General features: G+C 43.5%; 1 protein-coding gene across 4 annotated transcripts in view; it reads left to right on the top strand.

Annotated features, from left to right (window-relative positions):
• Positions 1-19835, top strand: part of PRKD1 (protein kinase D1) — a 301367-nt gene that overhangs the window by 147694 nt on the left and 133838 nt on the right. For all 4 annotated transcript variants that reach the window (XR_012159485.2, XM_073348909.2, XM_073348910.2 and 1 more), the window contains exon 2: positions 9734-9872. Coding sequence is in view for 3 of the 4 variants with exons in the window: in XM_073348909.2 (XP_073205010.2) it covers positions 9734-9872 (139 nt within the window). In the remaining variant the exon portion in view is untranslated. The remainder of the gene's footprint in view (positions 1-9733; positions 9873-19835) is intronic.

The following is a 19835-nucleotide window of genomic DNA, read 5'->3' as shown; positions in this document are numbered from 1 at the left end:
CCCTATGGAGTACCTGCACTGAACATCTGCCCAACCTTACAAAATAAGTTGCAACATATGGCCTACCACCTTTTCTTCTCACCAGAAAAGGTCCTGATTCACACCTGCTGTGGGGAAGGCGAAAAAACCACACTCCACCAAAGCCAATTCTGGTGGTGCTGGAAAAATTCCTTCCCAGCTCTCCTTTAAAAAGGGTAACTAGCGTAATGCCCACAGCAGGTCCTAACCCAGCCTGCCATTCGCCTCCACTAGGGGAGGAAGGATAGGTGCTCGCTTCCTTGCTGTGTGGAACAAAGACTTCCCCCCACCCAGGTTTCGTCCCTTCCCCCCCCGCCCCAGGAATGTGCATAGAGCAGCGAGTCATTGCTGCAAAGCTGACCACCAAGCACCTTTTTTACAGCAGTTTCTGACCTCCTTCCTCCCCTCCCCACACCACAAAGCAGAGCTACCCTTCCTGGGTAAGGCCAGACAAACCCTGCCCTACCTTAGTTGTGTGTAGTCATTTGCATCTGCTCCAGTATAAAAGTGTTCACCTGAATAAATCCCACTGCAGGCAGAGGACTGTAGGCCCTGATCCTGCTGACCCTTACGTATGTGCCTCACCTAAATGGTCCCATTGACTTCAGTGGGACTACTGGATAGTGAAGTCAATGGGGCTTCAGGAAATCCCTCAAATGCACTGTAAATTTCAGGATCAGAGCCTTTGGCTGATCTATGCATAGCTGTTGTATCAATATAACTATGTTGGTTAGGGTTGTGATTTTTTTGCCAAAATTGTTATACCAGTACAACCCTTGGGTGGGTGCAGTTATGCTGATATAAAGGTGCTACAGTTACGAACACCTTGGGAATCAAGGTTGTTCAGTACTCTGAAATTTTCATAACTCTGAACAAAAAGTTATGGTTGTTCTTTCAGAAGTTTACAACTGAACATTGACTTAATACAGCTTTGAGCCTTTACTATGCAGAAGAAAAATACTGCTTTTAGCTAACTTAATTTAAATTAAACAAGCACAGAAACAGTTTCCTTACTTTCCCAATTTTTTTTTAAAAACTTTCCCTTTTTTTGGTAGTTTGTTTGAACACAGTACTGTACAGTATTTGCTTTTTTTTTTCTTTTTTTGGGTCTCTGCTGCCTGATTGAGTGCTTCCGGTTCCAGATGAGGTAGGTGATTGGTTAACTGGTGAGTTTTTAACTCTGGTGTTTGTAACTCTCAGTTTCTACTGTACCTTCTCATATAGAAATAAAACATATTGGTGTAGCTGTAGCCTCGCTATTAGGGTTGTGCCATTTTAACTCTAGCAGTATAATGAAAGCAGTGCAACTTGTGTGTACAGAAGACTTTAGTTTGTTGTTTACTAATTTCTGTCAGAAATTTTCCTTGTGTCCCTTGCCTCTAGTTCATTAAGGTAATGAATAAAACCCACAGATTTATTATGAAGCAAAAACTTCTCTTTGCTATACTGACAGTTTTGTTCATGGTGTGAGACAGATAGTGTGAAGTGCATTTTCAGTTGTAAATCCACACACCTAATTATTCTTGTGTGAATAATTTGAGCATGCCTACTGAGATTTACTAATAGCTTTCACTAAGCAATAATCTGTCAGGATATAATACAGGATAATATGTTTTTACACAACAAGTAGAGGGCTTCTCATTAATTATTGCCACCTATAATTGATTTGTGTGAACATTTTAAAGATTAGATTTTCTATGTAAGAAAACCTTTTAAATGTCTCTAATAAGAATTATATGTGCATTAATTTCTCATTAAATAGTTGCTCCTTTCATCTATTAATGAAAAACTGGATTATTCAAATTTCATGGTATGAAGGGGAATATTAAATTCTTCGTCAAGTAGTGTCCCCTGTTGGTGCTCCACTGTAGGTGTGTCTGTGTCTCTGTGCTGCTGATTGGAGAACTTTGGTAGCAGTGTCCACTAGGCCCTCACATGCGCTTTCTCTCCTTGTGCTGCGCCATGAGGCTAATTAGTGCGTGTGGGCTAACCATCCTCAGTTCCTTCTCAGTTGCCCCAGCTAGAGACAGATCTTTAGCTGTCTGTTCATGGGTTGTTAACTCTCTTACATTTGCTAACTTTTAGCTTCCTTTGAAGACCTCTTTTGTTTCTTTTTTCATTCTACTATTTGCCTTAAAAAAAAAAAAGGGATTTCATTCTTTTGTCAACTCCCAGTGTGGGGGGAGCCTCCTGGACAAGGGTATGCCTGGCTTTCCGGGCTTCAAGTAGTGCCGCACTCACAGTTCATCCACTGCTTTGGCGAAGGCCACACCAAGCAGAAGTGTTCTGGCTGCCAACAGCTCTGGCTGAGATCCTGCAAGGAGAGCTTCGCCAAAAAAAAAAAAAATCTTAGTGGAGGCAGCTCTCCGACCCCAACTTTCTGGCGGATATAAGTCTTCCCCTCAACCTTCAACTTCGAAGGATAGTGGGTTGAAGAAACAGACCGGGGACCCTTCTTACATGTCAAAAAAGAGAGCAGGAAGTCCCCTCAGCGAGCCCAGGGAGAGCCAAAAGCAATCTCAGTATCCTTGGCATCGCTGGCACCAAGACCCCAATTTGGCACCCATGCCTCATGGTGCCCATTGGTGTCCGGTACTTCTGACAGGCCCACAGACCTTTTGGGCATGGGCTCTGAATCTTCGGTACCAAGAGAGAAGAGCAAACGCCCTAGGAAAATGCTCCCGGTACGCAAGTTGACATTGGTACCGCCAGCAATATTAGCCCTCTCAGTACCAGAGAGACTGGTACAGACGAGGTCTCCATCTCCCCTGACACCAACACTGGAGCAACTGGTACCAGTGAAATTCCATCAGGGTGGTAACCTGGGTATGATGGAGGCATCTGACGCTCTGCCCCTTGGTACTGAGGTTACGGCACTGAGCCTTTGCCAGGCACGGTGCATAGACTTGCAATCATGCCATGCCCCTCTGTCAAGTGAGAGGTCGGACAGTGAGCCTAAGGAGTTTTCACAATACTCCTCCCAGGCTCCACATGGGAGTGTGACAGTGTACCTACCCCGCACTGGCCCAGAAAGTATTAACTGTGCATTGCAGGCTGAGGAGGCAACACCTCTCTGCCTCTGGTAGGCATGCCTAGCCTGGAGGCAAGGTATAAAAGGAAGCAGCCCAGCTCAGTCTGGCAGGCTGATGAAGAGGAAGAATGCAGACTGCAGGCTCTCTTCTGGCTGCAGGCCCTGACCACAGAGCCAAGGCGCGCTGAGCCCCAGACAGATTCCAGGCTGCCTGTGGAACCCAGAGAAGGGACCAAGCCATCGGGAGCTGCACCGGCTGAGGCCTCCAGAGACCGGGGAACCGTGTACCACCACCAAGGAAGACAGGGTAGGCAGCAGCGCAGGGGATTTAGACATTGCTCTGGTTGGAGAACCAGGGAACAGGTCACCATGTTTCAGGAGGATTGCCGCTGACTCAGCACCCTGACCACTGCCAAGGCCCTAGGCTGGGACTCAGAGGAACAGGGAGGGCCCAAGTCCCGTATCCCAGGTGTCACATGCCCTTATGTGGCGCCACACTTCCCCAGCGAGACAATGGGCCAACACAGCCCCATGGAGGTGGGCAGCTTTATTGACTCCAGCCATTGGGCCATGCAGCCCAGTGTGGAAGGGCTGCTCTATTTACTCCTGCCATTGGGCCATGCAGCCCTATGAAGAAGGGCCACTCTGACTCCTGCCATTGGTCCATGCAGCCCTATGAAGAAGGGCCACTCTGACTCCTGCCATTGGGCCATGCAGCCCTATGAAGAAGGGCCACTCTGACTCCTGTCATTGGTCCATGCAGCCCTGTGAGGAAGGGCTGCTCTATTGACTCCCACCATTGGGCCACACAGCTGTGTGGAAGGGCTGACCTTTTGACTCTGGTCACTAGGCCATACTACCACATTTTATACCACCAGTATAGGACCTAACCCGACTGCAGTACAGCCTTTCCCTTTCTTTTGATCAGACACCTCATGATGGGGTGTACCTACCCTGTGACAGGGACCCATTATCAACAGAATCTGGGAATTTCCAGAGGGCTAGTTAGATCATTGTACAGTTGCTGGGGTTTAACAAAAGTGGATACCCGGAGCTAACTAATACACTCTGGGGAGTATGGCAGATTTCAAGACCAGTCTCTTAAACTTTCCACTTGCAGTTCCATTTCAGACCGACTTCTATTCTAGAAAACTGATTCTTTCCTACATCAGCTTGATGTAGATCAAATTTGCTAAAAAGATAAAGTAACCATTTCTTTCAAGGCCTGAGATAAGTCAGTGCTGAACGAGAAAAATGTTCTCAGAGGTAGCTTGAATAATTTGTCACCTTCAAGAAATTTGGGGACAAAATCAGACCTTAAGAAATAAGCAGGTACCACTTCTTTAAGCTTGCTTTTGCATATCCTAGGTGTGATTTTTGGTCCTTAATATTTTAAATGTACCTGAACATTTAGATACCTAAAGTATTTTTATTTATCTTCGGGGTCATGCAAATAATAAAATAAAATAAAATAAAAAAGCCTCCAAGATTCTTCTCTCCCTGACTGATGAAGATTATAAACAACCCTGTGTAAAAATAGAGCTCCTAGGAATCTTGGATGCTTACTCAGATGTTGCCCACATTGAAAGTCTTGGTGACAGTTACTGTAGTTACAGTATATTTAGAAGTTGATTTTCAATACTTTTGAAACTTAAAACTCTCTTCCCTCCCTCTACTCTAATTATGAAGAGGAGAGAAATTCTTTCCTTACACTAATATTGAATCCAAAGTGCACAGTAGTAGTAAGCCACAGGGAAGTATAGATTAATGAAATACTTCTGCTTAATGGAAACATTTTGTTAGTTATTCTAGTATGTTTTCCACCTGCCTACATTGTTTATCTTTAAGTAACATGAAATTAACATTTCTTTTGTTAGTATTATTTCCTTTTTCAAATGGAGCTAAACTTAACAATGTTTTTGGCATGTAGGCATCAGTGATGTCAGTGTTTCTCTGAGAGTGGTTCCTTACCTTTTTCCAGGGAAGATGCTCTTTTCCCCAGAGAATGTCAAGCCAGCAGAGGATACTTATACATTGGGATACTTCAGTTATAGTGGTATTATATAACTATTTTTAGAACTAGGGTGAATAACTGAATGTGCAAAATTTCCCATCAGGGACAACTATGGAATAAACTGGTTTCAGAGTAGCAGCAGTGTTAGTCTGCAAAAAGAAAAGGAGTACTTGTGGCACCTTAGAGACTAACAAATTTGAGCATAAGCTTTCGTGAGCTACAGCTCACTATAGAAGCTTCTTCCCAACTGTAGGCAGTTAGTAGTTTATCTATTCTTGAAGTATGAGGGCTTGTGTCACTTTATCAATTTATCTTACCTACCATAATGGTGGATGTTTTTTCCCATGTAAACATCTAGTGTTTGATTCCTACTAAGGTTTTGTCCTCAAATAATATCTTGTGGCAGTGAGTTCCACAAGTTAAGTAGGCACTGAATGGGTTTTTTTTTTCCTCCAGAAAGGTATTTCCTTTTATCAGTTTTAAGTTGCTGCCTTTCCATTTCATGGACATTCCCCTAATTTTTGTATGAGAGGAGGTCAAAAAGAGCATCTGACTTAGTTTTTAGACCTGAATCATGTCCCCTTTTATTAATCGCCTCTCTAAATGAAACAGTCCTATTAAATATCTCTTCAAATGACAGTATTTTCATGTCTCTGATCTTTTTTGGATGCATTTCTATTCACTCTCATTTCTCCTGCTTTTTAATTGAGAGAGGGTGATCAGTACCGAACACAATATTCCAGGAGATTGCATACTGTTGATTTATATAATGGCATTTGTAATCATTTTCTGTATTATTTTCTGTCCCATTCTCTACACATCCTTACAATTGGTTTGCTTTTTTGACATCTGTGTTAAGCTGTTTATATTGATTCCCAAGTCTTTTTCATGAGTGTTTACAGTTAAATACACACTTAGATGGGTTCTAAATTAAATTATTTCTTCCTGTGTACATTACATTGCATTTGTCAAAATTGAGTTTTGTTGTCCATCCTGTTGCTCATTCATTCACGTAGCTTGGTTAGCTTGTGTTTACTGGAGACGGGATGATTTTATTCCCATTGCTTAGGCCCAATAAGATTGAGATAGAAAGTACTGGTGGGAGAATTCTGTGCCAATTCTCCTTCTCCCCCCACCCCACCCCACCCCCCAGTTGCCCAGTTCTTACCACTGGTTGCTGAGCAAAGGCACAGGTCTGTTCACACACATGCCAATGTTTGATCTTTAACTATTCATGGTAAATAGGCCCAATGGCTTGTGATGGGATGTTAGATGGGGTGGAATCTGAGGTACTACAGAGAATTCTTTCCTGGGTATCTGACTGGTGAATCTTGCCCACATGCTCAGGGTTCAGCTGATTGCCATATTTGGGGTCGGGAAGGAATTTTCCTGCAGGGCAGATTGGAAGAGGCCCTGGTGCTTTTTCACCTTCCTCTGTAGCATGGGGCATGGGTCACTTGCTGGAGGATTCTCTGCACCTTGAAGTCTTTAAACCATGATTTGAGGACTTCAGTAGCTCAGGCAGAGGTGAGAGGTTTATTGCAGGAGTGGGTGGGTGAGATTCTGTGGCCTGTATTGTGCAGGAGGTAAGACTAGATGAGCATAATGGTCCCTTCTGACCTTAATATCTATGAGTCTCTCTCATGTCAGTTACAGTTTGTTATGTGCCATAAATTAATGGTAGTAAATTGTAGATCTACTCAAATTACATACATAAAAAAAGAAAACCCTCAGCTAAAATTCAGCCATAGTTCATAGTCATTTTAGTTAGATCTTCTCTATTGATTTAGTCCTTTGTTTCTTGTAGTACATGTGAGTAACGCTGAACTTTAAATTCACTATTAAATTAAACTATTAAAAGATACTAGTCCACAACCTACTATAAAGATCAGTGCCGGGTACATAGGTGCTGGAACTCAGAGTGTTGGAGTGCTGCTGCACCCCCAGCTTGAAGTAGTAACAACAACCCAAATACATCGTTTCTGCCTTCAGCACCCCTACTATAAAAATTGTTCCAGCACCACTGACTGGATATCCTTGTATTTACCATGAAATGCAGCAGTATTGTCAGTCCCTGATAACCTTGAGTTCGTTTGCTGATGTAGAATTGAACCTTTGATATTAAATTCAGACATTGGTGGCTATATTTTCAAAATTACAAGTTTGGCTCCTTAAAACTGGGAGAGATTTGAAATCACTTATCTGAGATGTTTGTGCTGACAACAACAAAGACTCTGAAAAAACATCACTGATCTTGTAATAAACTCAAGCTGAGTTTACAGGCTTTGAGCTTTTCTGAAAGCCTGTTTAGCTTAATGGGGGTTGTCAAATTTCAAAACTCAAACACCTTTACATAAAATGGATGATTATTACCAAATTAGGGAACATTGTTTTTTTCAGTGTGTTCTTTTTTCAGTGTGTTCTTTCAGTTATTACAAGTCCTGCAGTGCAGTAGATCATTTTGCCTTTGAAATATTATTTAAAACAGTTTTTGAAAATCTCATATGCAGGGTTTCTGTTCTAAAGGTGTGATAGTTGAAAGATTATCAGCCTGTTTTTTTCCTGTTAAATCAAAAGCTGATGTGCATACATTTGTTTTGTCCCATAAATAAGTATTTAATCTGAAAAAAAGCCTTGGGTTCTGCTGCCATGACAACTAAACAGTGTCTGAAACTCTGCTGTCATGGTGACCTCCATGCCCTCGACTGCATCACACTGACGCCTTTTCTAAAGGGCCCAGCAAATGCAATAGGAGTTCTTGTTGGTGAATCAAGAAGGGCTTTGTCTGAAAAACAATTGGATGGAATATTAAGGATACAAGCAGCTACATATTGTACTTGTGATTAGTTGCTATTCTTAAGTTAGATGCACATTCTTATTTAAAAGTTGAATCAGTAGCCCTGCTCTTCAATTAATTATATGAAAATAATTGCATGATTTTATTATTCATAGTAGTAATTGTAGTACTCCATCACCTGAGAGCCTAGTGAAGGAGCAGAACCTCGTTGTTAGGTGCTGTCCATAGAACAAAAAGATGGTTGTGCCCTGAAGAGTATGTTGTTATTCCTGCTGGTTGTAATGTATTTGTGAACAAGTTTGAATCATCTGTGGAAAATAAGAAATTAACTGAGTTGTAGATGTTTTCACTTTATGTAACCAGTATGTTATTGATCTCATTATATTCAATAGCTTTTAGATCAGATGTATCATGCAGTTAGGTCTGGGAGGAAGAAAAAAAATCAGAAACATTGGCCTAATGAAGTAGTACTGTATGGCTTTTTTACCCACGTTGTACTTTTCCACACTGTTGGTACTAGATTTAAACTATTTAAAAAAATGTTAAAAAGATATGTTTGAAGATGAGTCAAATTAAGAAGAGCTTTTTAATAGCTGAGATGAATGCATAACAATGCCGTTTGGTTTCTAGTGTGTTACGTTTCTAAATTTAAACATCCAGGCCAAGATTTTCAATAGTGACCTGGTGATTTTGTGTTTCTCTGTTCTTGGGTGCCAACCTGAAAGGCCTTAAAAGGGCCATGTGATGTTCAGTGGTGACTCGGTGCTTAGGTTGCTTGCACGAACTCTGCTTTATTCGGTAAGTAACTGGCTTTATATAACAAGACCTTCATAGAGCCGAACCGAGACTCTGCCTGAGAAGCATAATCCATGCCATAATCTCTCGAGACCTCCAGTGGCAGAAACTCTTCTTGGAGGTACAGCACAGCACTGCAAACTCTCACTCTCCAGGAGGACAGTAGCCATCTTTTGCTGCCAGAAAAACTGAGCTTATTTTTGAACAAAGTGGATGAGGCTGGCTTGGAGATGGGCTGAATCAGCCTCTCTCCCAGTAGCTTCTTCCAATGAGATTTGAATGAAGCCCCATGCTGAACTGAAAGGAGGGAAGAGTACCTACTCTCATGCATAGAATGGAATAGAAGTAGTGGGATGGACAGAATGGAGTGCAACCCTCATACCCCTCCAAGCAGAAGGGATGGTTCCAAAAAAATGCCACATAGTAAACAGTATGGAGTTTGCCCCCATCTGTCTTCCTCCCCAGGGCTTTGCTTTGGGACAGCCTCAGGACTGGGTGATATTAATTTGAGGTTTCTGAAGGAAACAATATATGGAGTGAGAAAGGTATGGCTCTATACTGCTGCAACGCATGGCACGGATATGCAAAGGGCTCTGCTTTTAGAATATTTCAGGATTCCCATTTACATGGAGATGAGAAATATCATGAAGGTGACTTGAGTTGAACTCCAGGGGCATCTTTTTCTACTTGATCTAAATACTGGTATTAGCAATAGCATTAAGGGTAGGCTGGAAATCTGTAAGAAAGTTCTGTAGCAGTTGTTGCAAGGGAAGGAAGTATAAAAGAGCCTACATAGGGGGTGGGGGAGACAGCTCCAGAGCCTGAAGGTGATCTAACTACTGAAGTATTTATAACACGCACATCATAGTACTGATATGGGTAATAAACCTCATACTTGAGTAGCTGTTGGATAAGAAATGGTCCATCAGCTAAAAAAAAAATCTACGTAAATGTGTAGCTTTGTCATATGTAAATCTGGGGACAGGTCATTATCAAAAATAAGTGTTAGTTGTGTTAATTATATTTTACACATTTGTATTTTATATTATAATAAATATTCATGGTTGTGTATTTGCAGTTTCCTGAATGTGGTTTCTATGGAATGTATGATAAAATTCTACTTTTTCGCCATGATCCTACCTCTGAAAACATTCTCCAGCTGGTGAAATCAGCTACTGATATCCAAGAAGGAGACCTAATTGAGGTTGTCTTGTCAGGTAAAGTGTATGTTTTCTTGAGGCTTGTTATCGTGTTTTGTAATTGTGAACACCTACAATATTTTGGTGTTGGTTAGGTATCTTAGTTTGTTTCATGGATTAAATGCTTAGCTAAAATCTGCCCTCAAATATATGTGTACAACAATTTGAAGTTGTGTACATAACTGAGGACAGAAATTAGCCCTCAATGAATGTTTTCGTGGTATGCCTTTTCCCCCCACCCCATCATACTGTATGTTCTCTAACAGCCTGATTTTGCCATAATTTCTGATAAAGCAGCAACATAATGTTAAAAATAAAGGATGAAATTATCTCTAACATAGGTGAATAGTAATAACATGCAGTATACAATAAGGAAAAAAGCTGATGTGGGAGGATAAATGTCTTCTGTGGAATAGGGTAAAACCAAAACATAGCAAATAAAAAAATACATGAAATTTAGCATGCATTTACATTAAAATTAGCTTAAAATGAGGTATATAACATTTGTAGCAATTGTTTAATGTTTTAGTGGATCAAATATACACCAATGGCACAAACCATTATTATTATTACTTATCAGTAATACAGATTTATGTAGGACTATACTTTTGTTTGGCATTGTATGGATTTTAAAACAGTATAGACCCAGCCTCGAAGAACTTGAAATGTAAATTAGGCAGGGACAGAAAAAGAAGATAACTAGCAAACAAAATGGTAGGGAAAAGAAGGCTGAGGTTTAAAACCATCACGAAAAATGAGAGAGTCATGTTGTACAGCTAGCGAATTTAATAAATTCTGATATTCTTAAATTATTAAGAAAAAGCAAGCATGCATGCTGACAGATATTATAAATTTAAATAAATAAATATGCACCTTTCTTTGTGCCATCTCCTAATTGTCTCAACATTTGTACTCACTTTCTTGGATTCTCACTCCTGTTTGCTATACAGAAATTGTTCCTGCAAGCCCCGATTCCTAGTCCTCTTTATTTTCAGGTTATGCTTCAAAACATATAGAGTGGGTGTTGCACACTCACTTAGCCTGAGGTTATGAGACTTAGAAAACCAGTCCGATGGCATTTCTTTGCTGGTGGACAGAGAATATTTTGTTCTCTTTACCATAGCATTCCCATAAGGCTATTGCATGAGAGAAGGTCCATTTACTATACCCTTTGCTCAAGAAAGATGAAGGCTATACAGCAGGGGTCGGCAACCTATGGCATGCGTGCCAAAGACGGCATGTGAGCCAATTTTTAATGGCACGCTGCTGTCTGCCGGACCCTGGCAGACAGCAGTGTGCCATTAAAATTCCTGCCCAGCCCGGCCTGCTCTTTTCCGTCCCCTGCCCACCGCTCTCTCCTTGCTGGGCAGGTAAGCTTCCCCCTCCCCTGCCTCTTTTCCCCCAGCATGCTGGGTTCCTGCCCCTCCTCCTCTCCCTCCCTGCGGCCAATCAGCTGACGGCCCTTGCTACGTGGGGGAAAGGGAAAAGCGGAACCGCAGCATGCTCTCTGCTCCAGGGACCTTGGGGAGGGGGGTGGAATCAGGGCATATCCCCTCCAGCCCCCTGTCATGAGCCGCTCAGAGCAGGGGGCTGGGAGCACCCCCACGACCCCAGCCCACACCCCCAGCCCTCTGTCCTGACTCCTGCACCCCCTCACACACACCCCTGCCCTGACCCCTGAACCATCCCCACTCCTCAGCCCTCTGCCCTGACCCCTGCACCTCCTCACACATCACCAGCCCTCTGCCCTGACCCCTGAACCCTCCTCACACCCCAGCCCTCTGCCCTGACCCCTGCACCCCCTCACACACACCCCAGCCCCCTGCCCTGACCCTTGTATCCCCTCACACATCCCCAGCCCTCTGCCCTGACCCCTGAACCCTCCTCACACCCCAGCCCTCTGCCCTGACCCTTGTATCCCCTCACACATCCCCAGCCCTCTGCCCTGACCCCTGAACCCCCCACACCCTCCAGCCCTCTGCCCTGACCCCTGAACCCCCTCACACACACCCCAGCCCCCTGCCCTGACCCTTGTATCCCCTCACACATCCCCAGCCCTCTGCCCTGACCCCTGAACCCTCCTCACACCCCAGCCCTCTGCACTGACCCCTGCACCCCCTCACACACACCCCAGCCCCCTGCCCTGACCCTTGTATCCCCTCACACATCCCCAGCCCTCTGCCCTGACCCCTGAACCCTCCTCACACCCCAGCCCTCTGCCCTGACCCTTGTATCCCCTCACACATCCCCAGCCCTCTGCCCTGACCCCTGAACCCTCCTAACACCCCAGCCCTCTGCCCTGACCCTTGTATCCCCTCACACATCCCCAGCCCTCTGCCCTGACCCCTGAACCCCCCACACCCTCCAGCCCTCTGCCCTGACCCCTGCACCCCCTCACACACACCCCTGCCCTGACCCCTGAACCATCCCCACTCCTCAGCCCTCTGCCCTGACCCCTGAACCCTCCTCACACCCCAGCCCTCTGCCCTGACCCTTGTATCCCCTCACACATCCCCAGCCCTCTGCCCTGACCCCTGAACCCCCCACACCCTCCAGCCCTCTGCCCTGACCCCTGCACCCCCTCACACACCCCCCTGCCCTGACCCCTGAACCATCCCCACTCCTCAGCCCTCTGCCCTGACCCCTGCACCTCCTCACACATCACCAGCCCTCTGCCCTGACCCCTGAACCCTCCTCACACCCCAGCCCTCTGCCCTGACCCCTGCACCCCCTCACACACACCCCAGCCCCCTGCCCTGACCCTTGTATCCCCTCACACATCCCCAGCCCTCTGCCCTGACCCCTGAACCCTCCTCACACCCCAGCCCTCTGCCCTGACCCTTGTATCCCCTCACAAATCAGCAGCCCTCTGCCCTGACCCCTGAACCTTCCTCACACCCCAGTCCTCTGCCCTCACCCCTGCACCCCCCCCCCACACCCCAGCCCGGACTCCGGCATCCCCCACACATACCCAGTCCCCTGCCCTGACTCCTGCACCCTTCTCACACACCCTCAGCCCCCTGTCCTGAGCACCAAATGGGAGCTCCTGCACACACACACACCCCACATCCCCACCTGCACCCCTCACACCAAATGGGAGCCGCCCAGGTAAGTACTCCACACCCAAACCTCCTGCCCCAACCCTGAGCCCCCTCCCTCATTCTAGTTTCTGGCCAGACCCTGCACCCCAACCTGCTCCTTCACCCCCAGCCTTGGTCTCAGCACACTCCCACCCTCATCTCAGTGCAGAGAGAGAGGAAGGGAATGGCTAGAACCAGGGAGAAGGTAGGTACCTACTCTATGTGGACAGGGCTGGGACCCCAGACCGGCAGCGGGCTGAGCGGGGTCGGCAGCCGGGACCCTGGCTGGCAGGAGCCGGAGGATGGAACCCCAGACCGGCAGTAGACTGAGCGGCAGCAGCTGAGCCGCTCAGCCCACTGCTGGTCTGGGGTCCCGGCCACCGGCCCCTCTCAGCCTATTGCCGGTCTGGGGTTCTGGCTCTCAGCCCCTTGCCAGCCGGGGTCTCAGCCGCAGGCCCCGCTCAGCCTGCTGCTGGCCTAGGTGAACGGAACCCCAGGCCAGCAACGGGCTGAGTGGGCCGGCGGTGTAAGATCAGCATTTTAATTTAATTTTAAATGAAGCTTCTTAAACATTTTGAAAACCTTGTTTACATACGACAATAGTTTAGTTATATAATATATAGACTTGTAGAGCGAGACCTTCTAAAAAACATTAAAATGTATTATTGGCACGCGAAACCTTAAATTGAAGTGAATATATGAAGACTCGGCACACCACTTCTAAAAGGTTGCCGACCCCTGCTATACAGTAAAGAAGTCAAGATCCGAAGCATTCCTGTAAGTCAGCAAGAGGGCATTCATATTTTCCATATCAGGAAGCAGATTACTCATTTTGAAAAGATGCCAGCTATCCCTATTTTCTGTGCCATATTTGCTACAGTACGTAATCGCTACAGTTCAGTAAATCAGTAATGATGCTACAGTCAACCAGCACTTAGTCTTTTATCTGGTGTGTAACTTATTCTCTTTTGAAATGCAGACCACATAAAATGCTTTTCAGTTTGCCAAAATTAGAAAAGCAGCTGTTTAAATCTTCAAAAGTAACACCTGATATAGAGCTTTAAGGCAGTAAAGGAGAACTGTACTAGTGGGGGAAAAATGAAAGTATTAAGGCATTCATGCCCTTACATCACTGGTGGAACCTAATGTCTGTGCACGAGTGTGTGCAAATATAAATAACTCCATGATATTTATGCCAGTTATATGAGTTAAATCAGCAGCAGGCTTGTTGTATGAAAGTAAACAGCCCCTAGGCTTGGTCAGACACTCTTTTTTTCTTTCCCAGTTTGCCACACACCTCCCACCCCTCATTTACTGAGATTCCGCTGGCCCAAGGCCTGGGATTTTGAGACTGACAGCTGATGTCATATAGAGATGTCCTCTTCTGTGTCCAACTAAACAAAATTTCAGTTAAGCAAAACCCCTGTAGTGCCCTATTATATACCCCCAACAAGAACTCTGCTCTACAATTCCTGACAATATTGATCAGGTTTATGGTTTTATCTAGTTTTGCTTATGACCAGCGTTAGCACTAAGATTGATCTCAGTTAATTACATTTGTTAGTCACCTATGAATTCTAGGTAATTTAAATAATTGAATGTTTCCCCTTTACAAGTGCAGGGAATGCATTGAACAGTGTAACTGCACAGTGTATCCTGATTGGAAACAAAATTAAAATAGAAAATTGAGAATGTTTAGAATCTCTGAGTAGGCCAGTGAAGAAGTTTGGCATTCTTATGCTCTGAGAGACTGAACTGTGAAAACTGCTAGATCTCAAATGAATATGCAAAACCCACAGCCACTCTGGCATCTGCAATGTGATATTGCATGAGAAGTGAGAGATAAGATCTTTGTTTTTTAAATACATAATTTATGTAAATTAATATACCCGGCTGTTGTTAGATGTTGGCTGCTTGTGTGTGTTCTTTGTGTGCTGTCCCAGCTCTGTGCAGATAATTGGCACAGTGGACCTTGATCGAATTGCTCAATAACCACAAACTCGATTCATAGCGAAGGCACTTGGTCAGGTTTATTGTCAACGAAGCACAGTCCCAATGTCCTAGCTCAATGGTTACAGTTAAACTAACACATGTATGCCCATTGGAATGGGCTGGCTTAGTTAATGGTGGGACTTTCCATTATCCCCTAGGTCAGCCAAAGACACTTCCTCTGAAACTTCATTTTATACCCCGATACAAATAAGTTATGTATTGCCCCCTGTTGTGGGTTGTTCCATCCATTACCTTGTACATGGTGATTTGATCAAAACATCTCTATCCATCACACGATCATACCAGGCCTTTGATACAAGGATTTATGTCTCAGGCTCTCTTCCTACTACATTCCCCCCACTTTTTGTCTTTTTTATGGGGAGGATGTTTACCCATTGTCCCGGAAAAGCATAATGCATTGACTGAAGATGATCCAGTAGGATAAACACTGTTATGTGGTCACCTTACTTTACCATCCATACTTCATGCCCCATCTGTCCCATAGTCTGCACATTCCCTCGTACGACTGATGGACAGATTTCATTTTCCAATTATTGTCAGTCCCTTATGGTGGACCTAGGAATGTTAGGCCCGGGACCATAACTAATCTGTGGGGTCTAGAGTTGTTCTTTGATAACTTTTGGGTGGCATGAGGAGGCCTTTATATTTATTTAATTGGTGATCAATGAGAAGGGCTTTGGTGGATGAGAAGAGCTTTGGTCACGATTATAAGTGTATTGTGCTTATACCTTATAGAGCAGTATAGGTGTATATATGAGCGTATATATATACATGATCCTTGAATAGATAAATACCAGATATATTTCCTATATAACTTCTGATAAATGATAATATATGAATAATATGGATAGTTGACGTTGCATGTAGCAATCAGAGCAATTAATGTTATGGCTTGTATTTCCATCAATGTTACTCTAAGTGTCCTGATTATTGGATGTAGACTAACATCCTTTGGAATTTCCCATCAAGGAGTTTCCACCTCTCTTTGCACACTTTCTACTTCTTCTGTTTGTTGTTGGAAAGATGAGCTATGGATATTAAGTCTTCCTTGGTTCTTACCACCAAATCATGTATGTCCAATTGTAATTGCTCCACTGGGGGAAACAATTCAATTAATAAATCTTGTAGGTTTCCAGGAGGAGTAATAATTTCAGTGGCAGTGCTGAGGCTACTTGTTGGCCAAAAGGCATAGGTTCCAATTTGAATTGTGCTAGTGACTTCCACACAAAATCCTGTATTGATTCCGGGACAAAAGTGTTCCATGTATGGAAAAATTGGAATATCCCAAAGCATATACCACATCTTGTATTTATACCATCTGATTGGCTAATTCTTTTTGTACCAGTTGAGCCCGGCCTCTTTTTGTGTTATTGGTATCAATTGTTCACATAGCCACCATCCATTATGTTTTGTGCAACAAACCTGATTAATTTCCAAGCCAGTTTTAGTTACTAGGAGCACAGTGGGATAATGCTGTACATAAGTATTATTTACCAAAGTTCCCACACTGTTGGCATAGAACGCCTTGACTGGATCTTGCATCCACCTTGGGATGGCCATCATGATGTTAAGACTTTTGCTGTCATCATGATCTAAACTTGAAACCTTATCAAATTTAGCAAATTGCAGAAACACAGGAGCAATATTATTTACTCCTTGCTCCTGTATTTGTTTTAAAATGGCTGTGCGGTCTAGTACTTGTGGCCAGTTTTGTAATTGTAATAAACTTTGTTTGATCATTTCAATTACTCTGTCAGAGAGGCCACACAGACAACTGCCAGTGAAACATCATTCTTTTCCATGCTGTTAATAATTGACAAAATAGTAGAATTCAGGTGGCTGAACCCTTGAGCAATTGAATGTATGTTGTCAATGGTAATTGCACGTTGATCCAGCAATAGACTGCTAATGCCTCCTCCTGTTTTGACTGCCTTACCTATCCCATTAACAATGCTGTTTATTTTTAGATTGCAATTTTCAATATCTGCTGAATTCCATATGGACATGCCAAGACCTGAACTTCCCAATACAGTGCCCATAAGACCTCTCTTCTTTCTCCTTTGCTGTTTTAGTAAGGGATTTTGAAAACCCTTCCAAGATAGCAATTGAATTTCAATTTCTGAATTGAACCAATTTTGTATTGTTGTGGACATTGTATTGGCATGGTCATACTAGCAAAATTTAGTTTTATTGGCATATATATCCATCCCATATTCTCTACCACATACTCTGTGGTAGGGTTCAGGAAGAGTCCTGATGCGGGCCAAGGTTGTAGGTTTGGACATTCCATTGATGAGATAGTGTCAGTAGTGACGTGAGTGGTTGGGGGTAAGGTGGGAGTCTGAGTTGGACAGACTCCTTCACATACCTGTACATGATAAATGCATTTCCTAATTTCTGAGGCCATGGTCCAAGTTCCTGTGTATATACCCTTATCTTCTAGCTAAATGCTCTTTATATAAATGGAGGCACTCCACCCATCCTCCAGGTTAACAAAGGTGATTCTATTTGACCATAACCCATATGCTTTAACAATTCCTTTGATACAACCAATTACTGTGTCACCTGCTCTGAACCAATAAATCAATACCTCTGCTCTTTCCTTTTGTATGATTGAATGTTGTATGGAAAAGCTAGGTTATCCCCTACCAGGCCCATCAAGTGGTAGTCCATTATTTGTTGTGTGGTTAATAATACTCGTGTCTTTTCTGGTGTTTCTATTTTTTGTTCCTTAATCTGTGTGGATTCATGGTCAGTGGATGCCTCTCAAGTATATTACTAGAACCGGTATTAGGGGATACAGCAAGGGTAATAATTTGTTCACAGTTAACCTCCTCATCCACCTTCCAACAACCATTATACTGTCTCTGTGTCTCTTTGGTTAAAGTCAGTTCTTTTTCAATTCATCATTTGGTTTTACTAAATTGTTTTGTGGGAATATGCTGTGCCTGGGTCATGACTCCCATACTCACGCCCAGGCAATCTGTATTGCCACAGGTGATTCTCTAAGGATATGTTCCTCTTCTTGTTTCCCTTCTGTTTCACACACCAATTTTAAAACCATTCCGGCCGGACAGGTTTGGCCTGCAGCAGCCAGCGCAGTAGAGTTACTTGGAATCTGCATCAATAGGTTTCTGGCCATGGGATGTGACTGATTTATCTTCTTGGTATCTGACAATCCTTTTGCCTTTTGGATCATGACCACTACACCCAGTCTCCATATCCAGGTTGGCATCATAACCTATGAAAATATAAATTGCTTCTCTCTCTCTCTCTTTTTTCCCCCAAAGAACTTGGTCAGGTTTATTGTCAATGAAGCGCGGTCCTAATGTCCTAGCTCAATGGTTACAGGTACACTAACACATGTATGTCTGTTGGAATGGACTGGCTTAGTTAATGGCGGGACTTTCCATTATGCCCTGGGCCAGCCAAAGACACTCCCTCTGAGACTTCATTTTGTACCCCAATACAAACAAGTTACGTATTTCCCCTTGACGTGGGTTGTTACCACCCATTACCTTGTACATGTTGGTTTGATCAAAACATCTCTATCCATCACATTGTCACCCTGACCTTATCTTTAGGAGTGGTCAGTGTGTACTTGTTATCTTTGAGGGTGGGAGGTGTTCTGGTACCATCTTTCTGGAATGTGTTTGTGTGAGTATCCTGTGCCTAGCCTTTCTTAGGACTGTGTGTGTTTTTGCAATATCAGCCCAGTTCTTGCAGGTTCTGTGAGCTCACAGCCTGTCTCTTGCTAACTTTTGCTTTATATTAGCAAGGCTTGACCACTACTTTAATTCAGGCCTCACACCAGGCCTTTGATACAAGGGCTTATGTCTCAGGCTCTCTTCCTACTACACCTGCATTTCTATATTATTGTACAGTGCCTTGCATTCTGAGGCCCCAATCTGTTTGAGGTCTCTATTATTATTAAACATTTATGTTGTTGTAGTGCCTGGAGGATTATATGTGTTCCCCTCAGGCTTAATCATAGAGAGAGATCCATAACTTGAACCTGGGGGACTCTGTGCTCCAAGAAAAAAGTGTGAATATTTTATGAAAGATTTAGTACTCTGAAGAGAAGATCAGTTTTCTCAATTATTTCTTCATTTTGTTTGCTTTCATTGTGTTACTATTTTCTTCCATCATTTCTCAGTTTTACTTGTAAATAGGGCTCAACCTACTTATTCTTTAGCTAGAAAACTCCCACTGAAGTTTAAACTAAGGATGTTTAAGGATGTGAGCTAGGGCCCATTTTATATGTTGTGTGTGTTTCACATATAATGCATTTATTTACGTGAATCAAACTTCATTCATCTCCAGTTCTTGGCAGTTCTGGTCTGTGACAATGGATCCTGTTTCATTTTCTTGTCCTATGTAGCAGTAGTGCCTCCCTTTCTTTCAGCTGCTTTTAGAGGTCTTCTGGAAGCCAGGAAGATGTTGCCAGCACCATGCTCACCAGCCAGCAATCCAATGACTACCAGCAAGTGCTCTGAAGTCTGTAGTTTGGGAGCCTCTGGTTTATGAAACCTTAAAATTAGTGTTAATTTTCCTGTCTCTGTGTGTAAATACACATGTATATGTAATATAGTATATACTTTTTTACATTTTTTTATGGCTGTAATGTTAGCAAGGCTTCCAAGGAGGTATTTTTAACAGCTCTCAATGCTGGCCTCACTTTAGAGAAACCAGAGTTAGGCAAATGCTTAACACTTTTGAAAATAATGCCTCCAATGTATAGTTCATACCCATTTCAGCATTCATGTCTGACGGTCAGCATAGGGTACCTGTTTCTGCTCTCTTGAAAACAATGGCAAAATGACCTCAGTGGCAACTGGTTGGGTTCTAATTTTCCACCTGATGGTAGAAAACTATTGTAACATGCAAA

The sequence above is a fragment of the Lepidochelys kempii genome, chromosome 6 (genome assembly GCF_965140285.1).
Source record: "Lepidochelys kempii isolate rLepKem1 chromosome 6, rLepKem1.hap1, whole genome shotgun sequence".
In the NCBI taxonomy this organism is placed as follows: domain Eukaryota; kingdom Metazoa; phylum Chordata; order Testudines; family Cheloniidae; genus Lepidochelys; species Lepidochelys kempii.
Note: the sequence above shows the minus strand (reverse complement) of the source record. Positions and strands in the feature narration are given on the sequence as shown.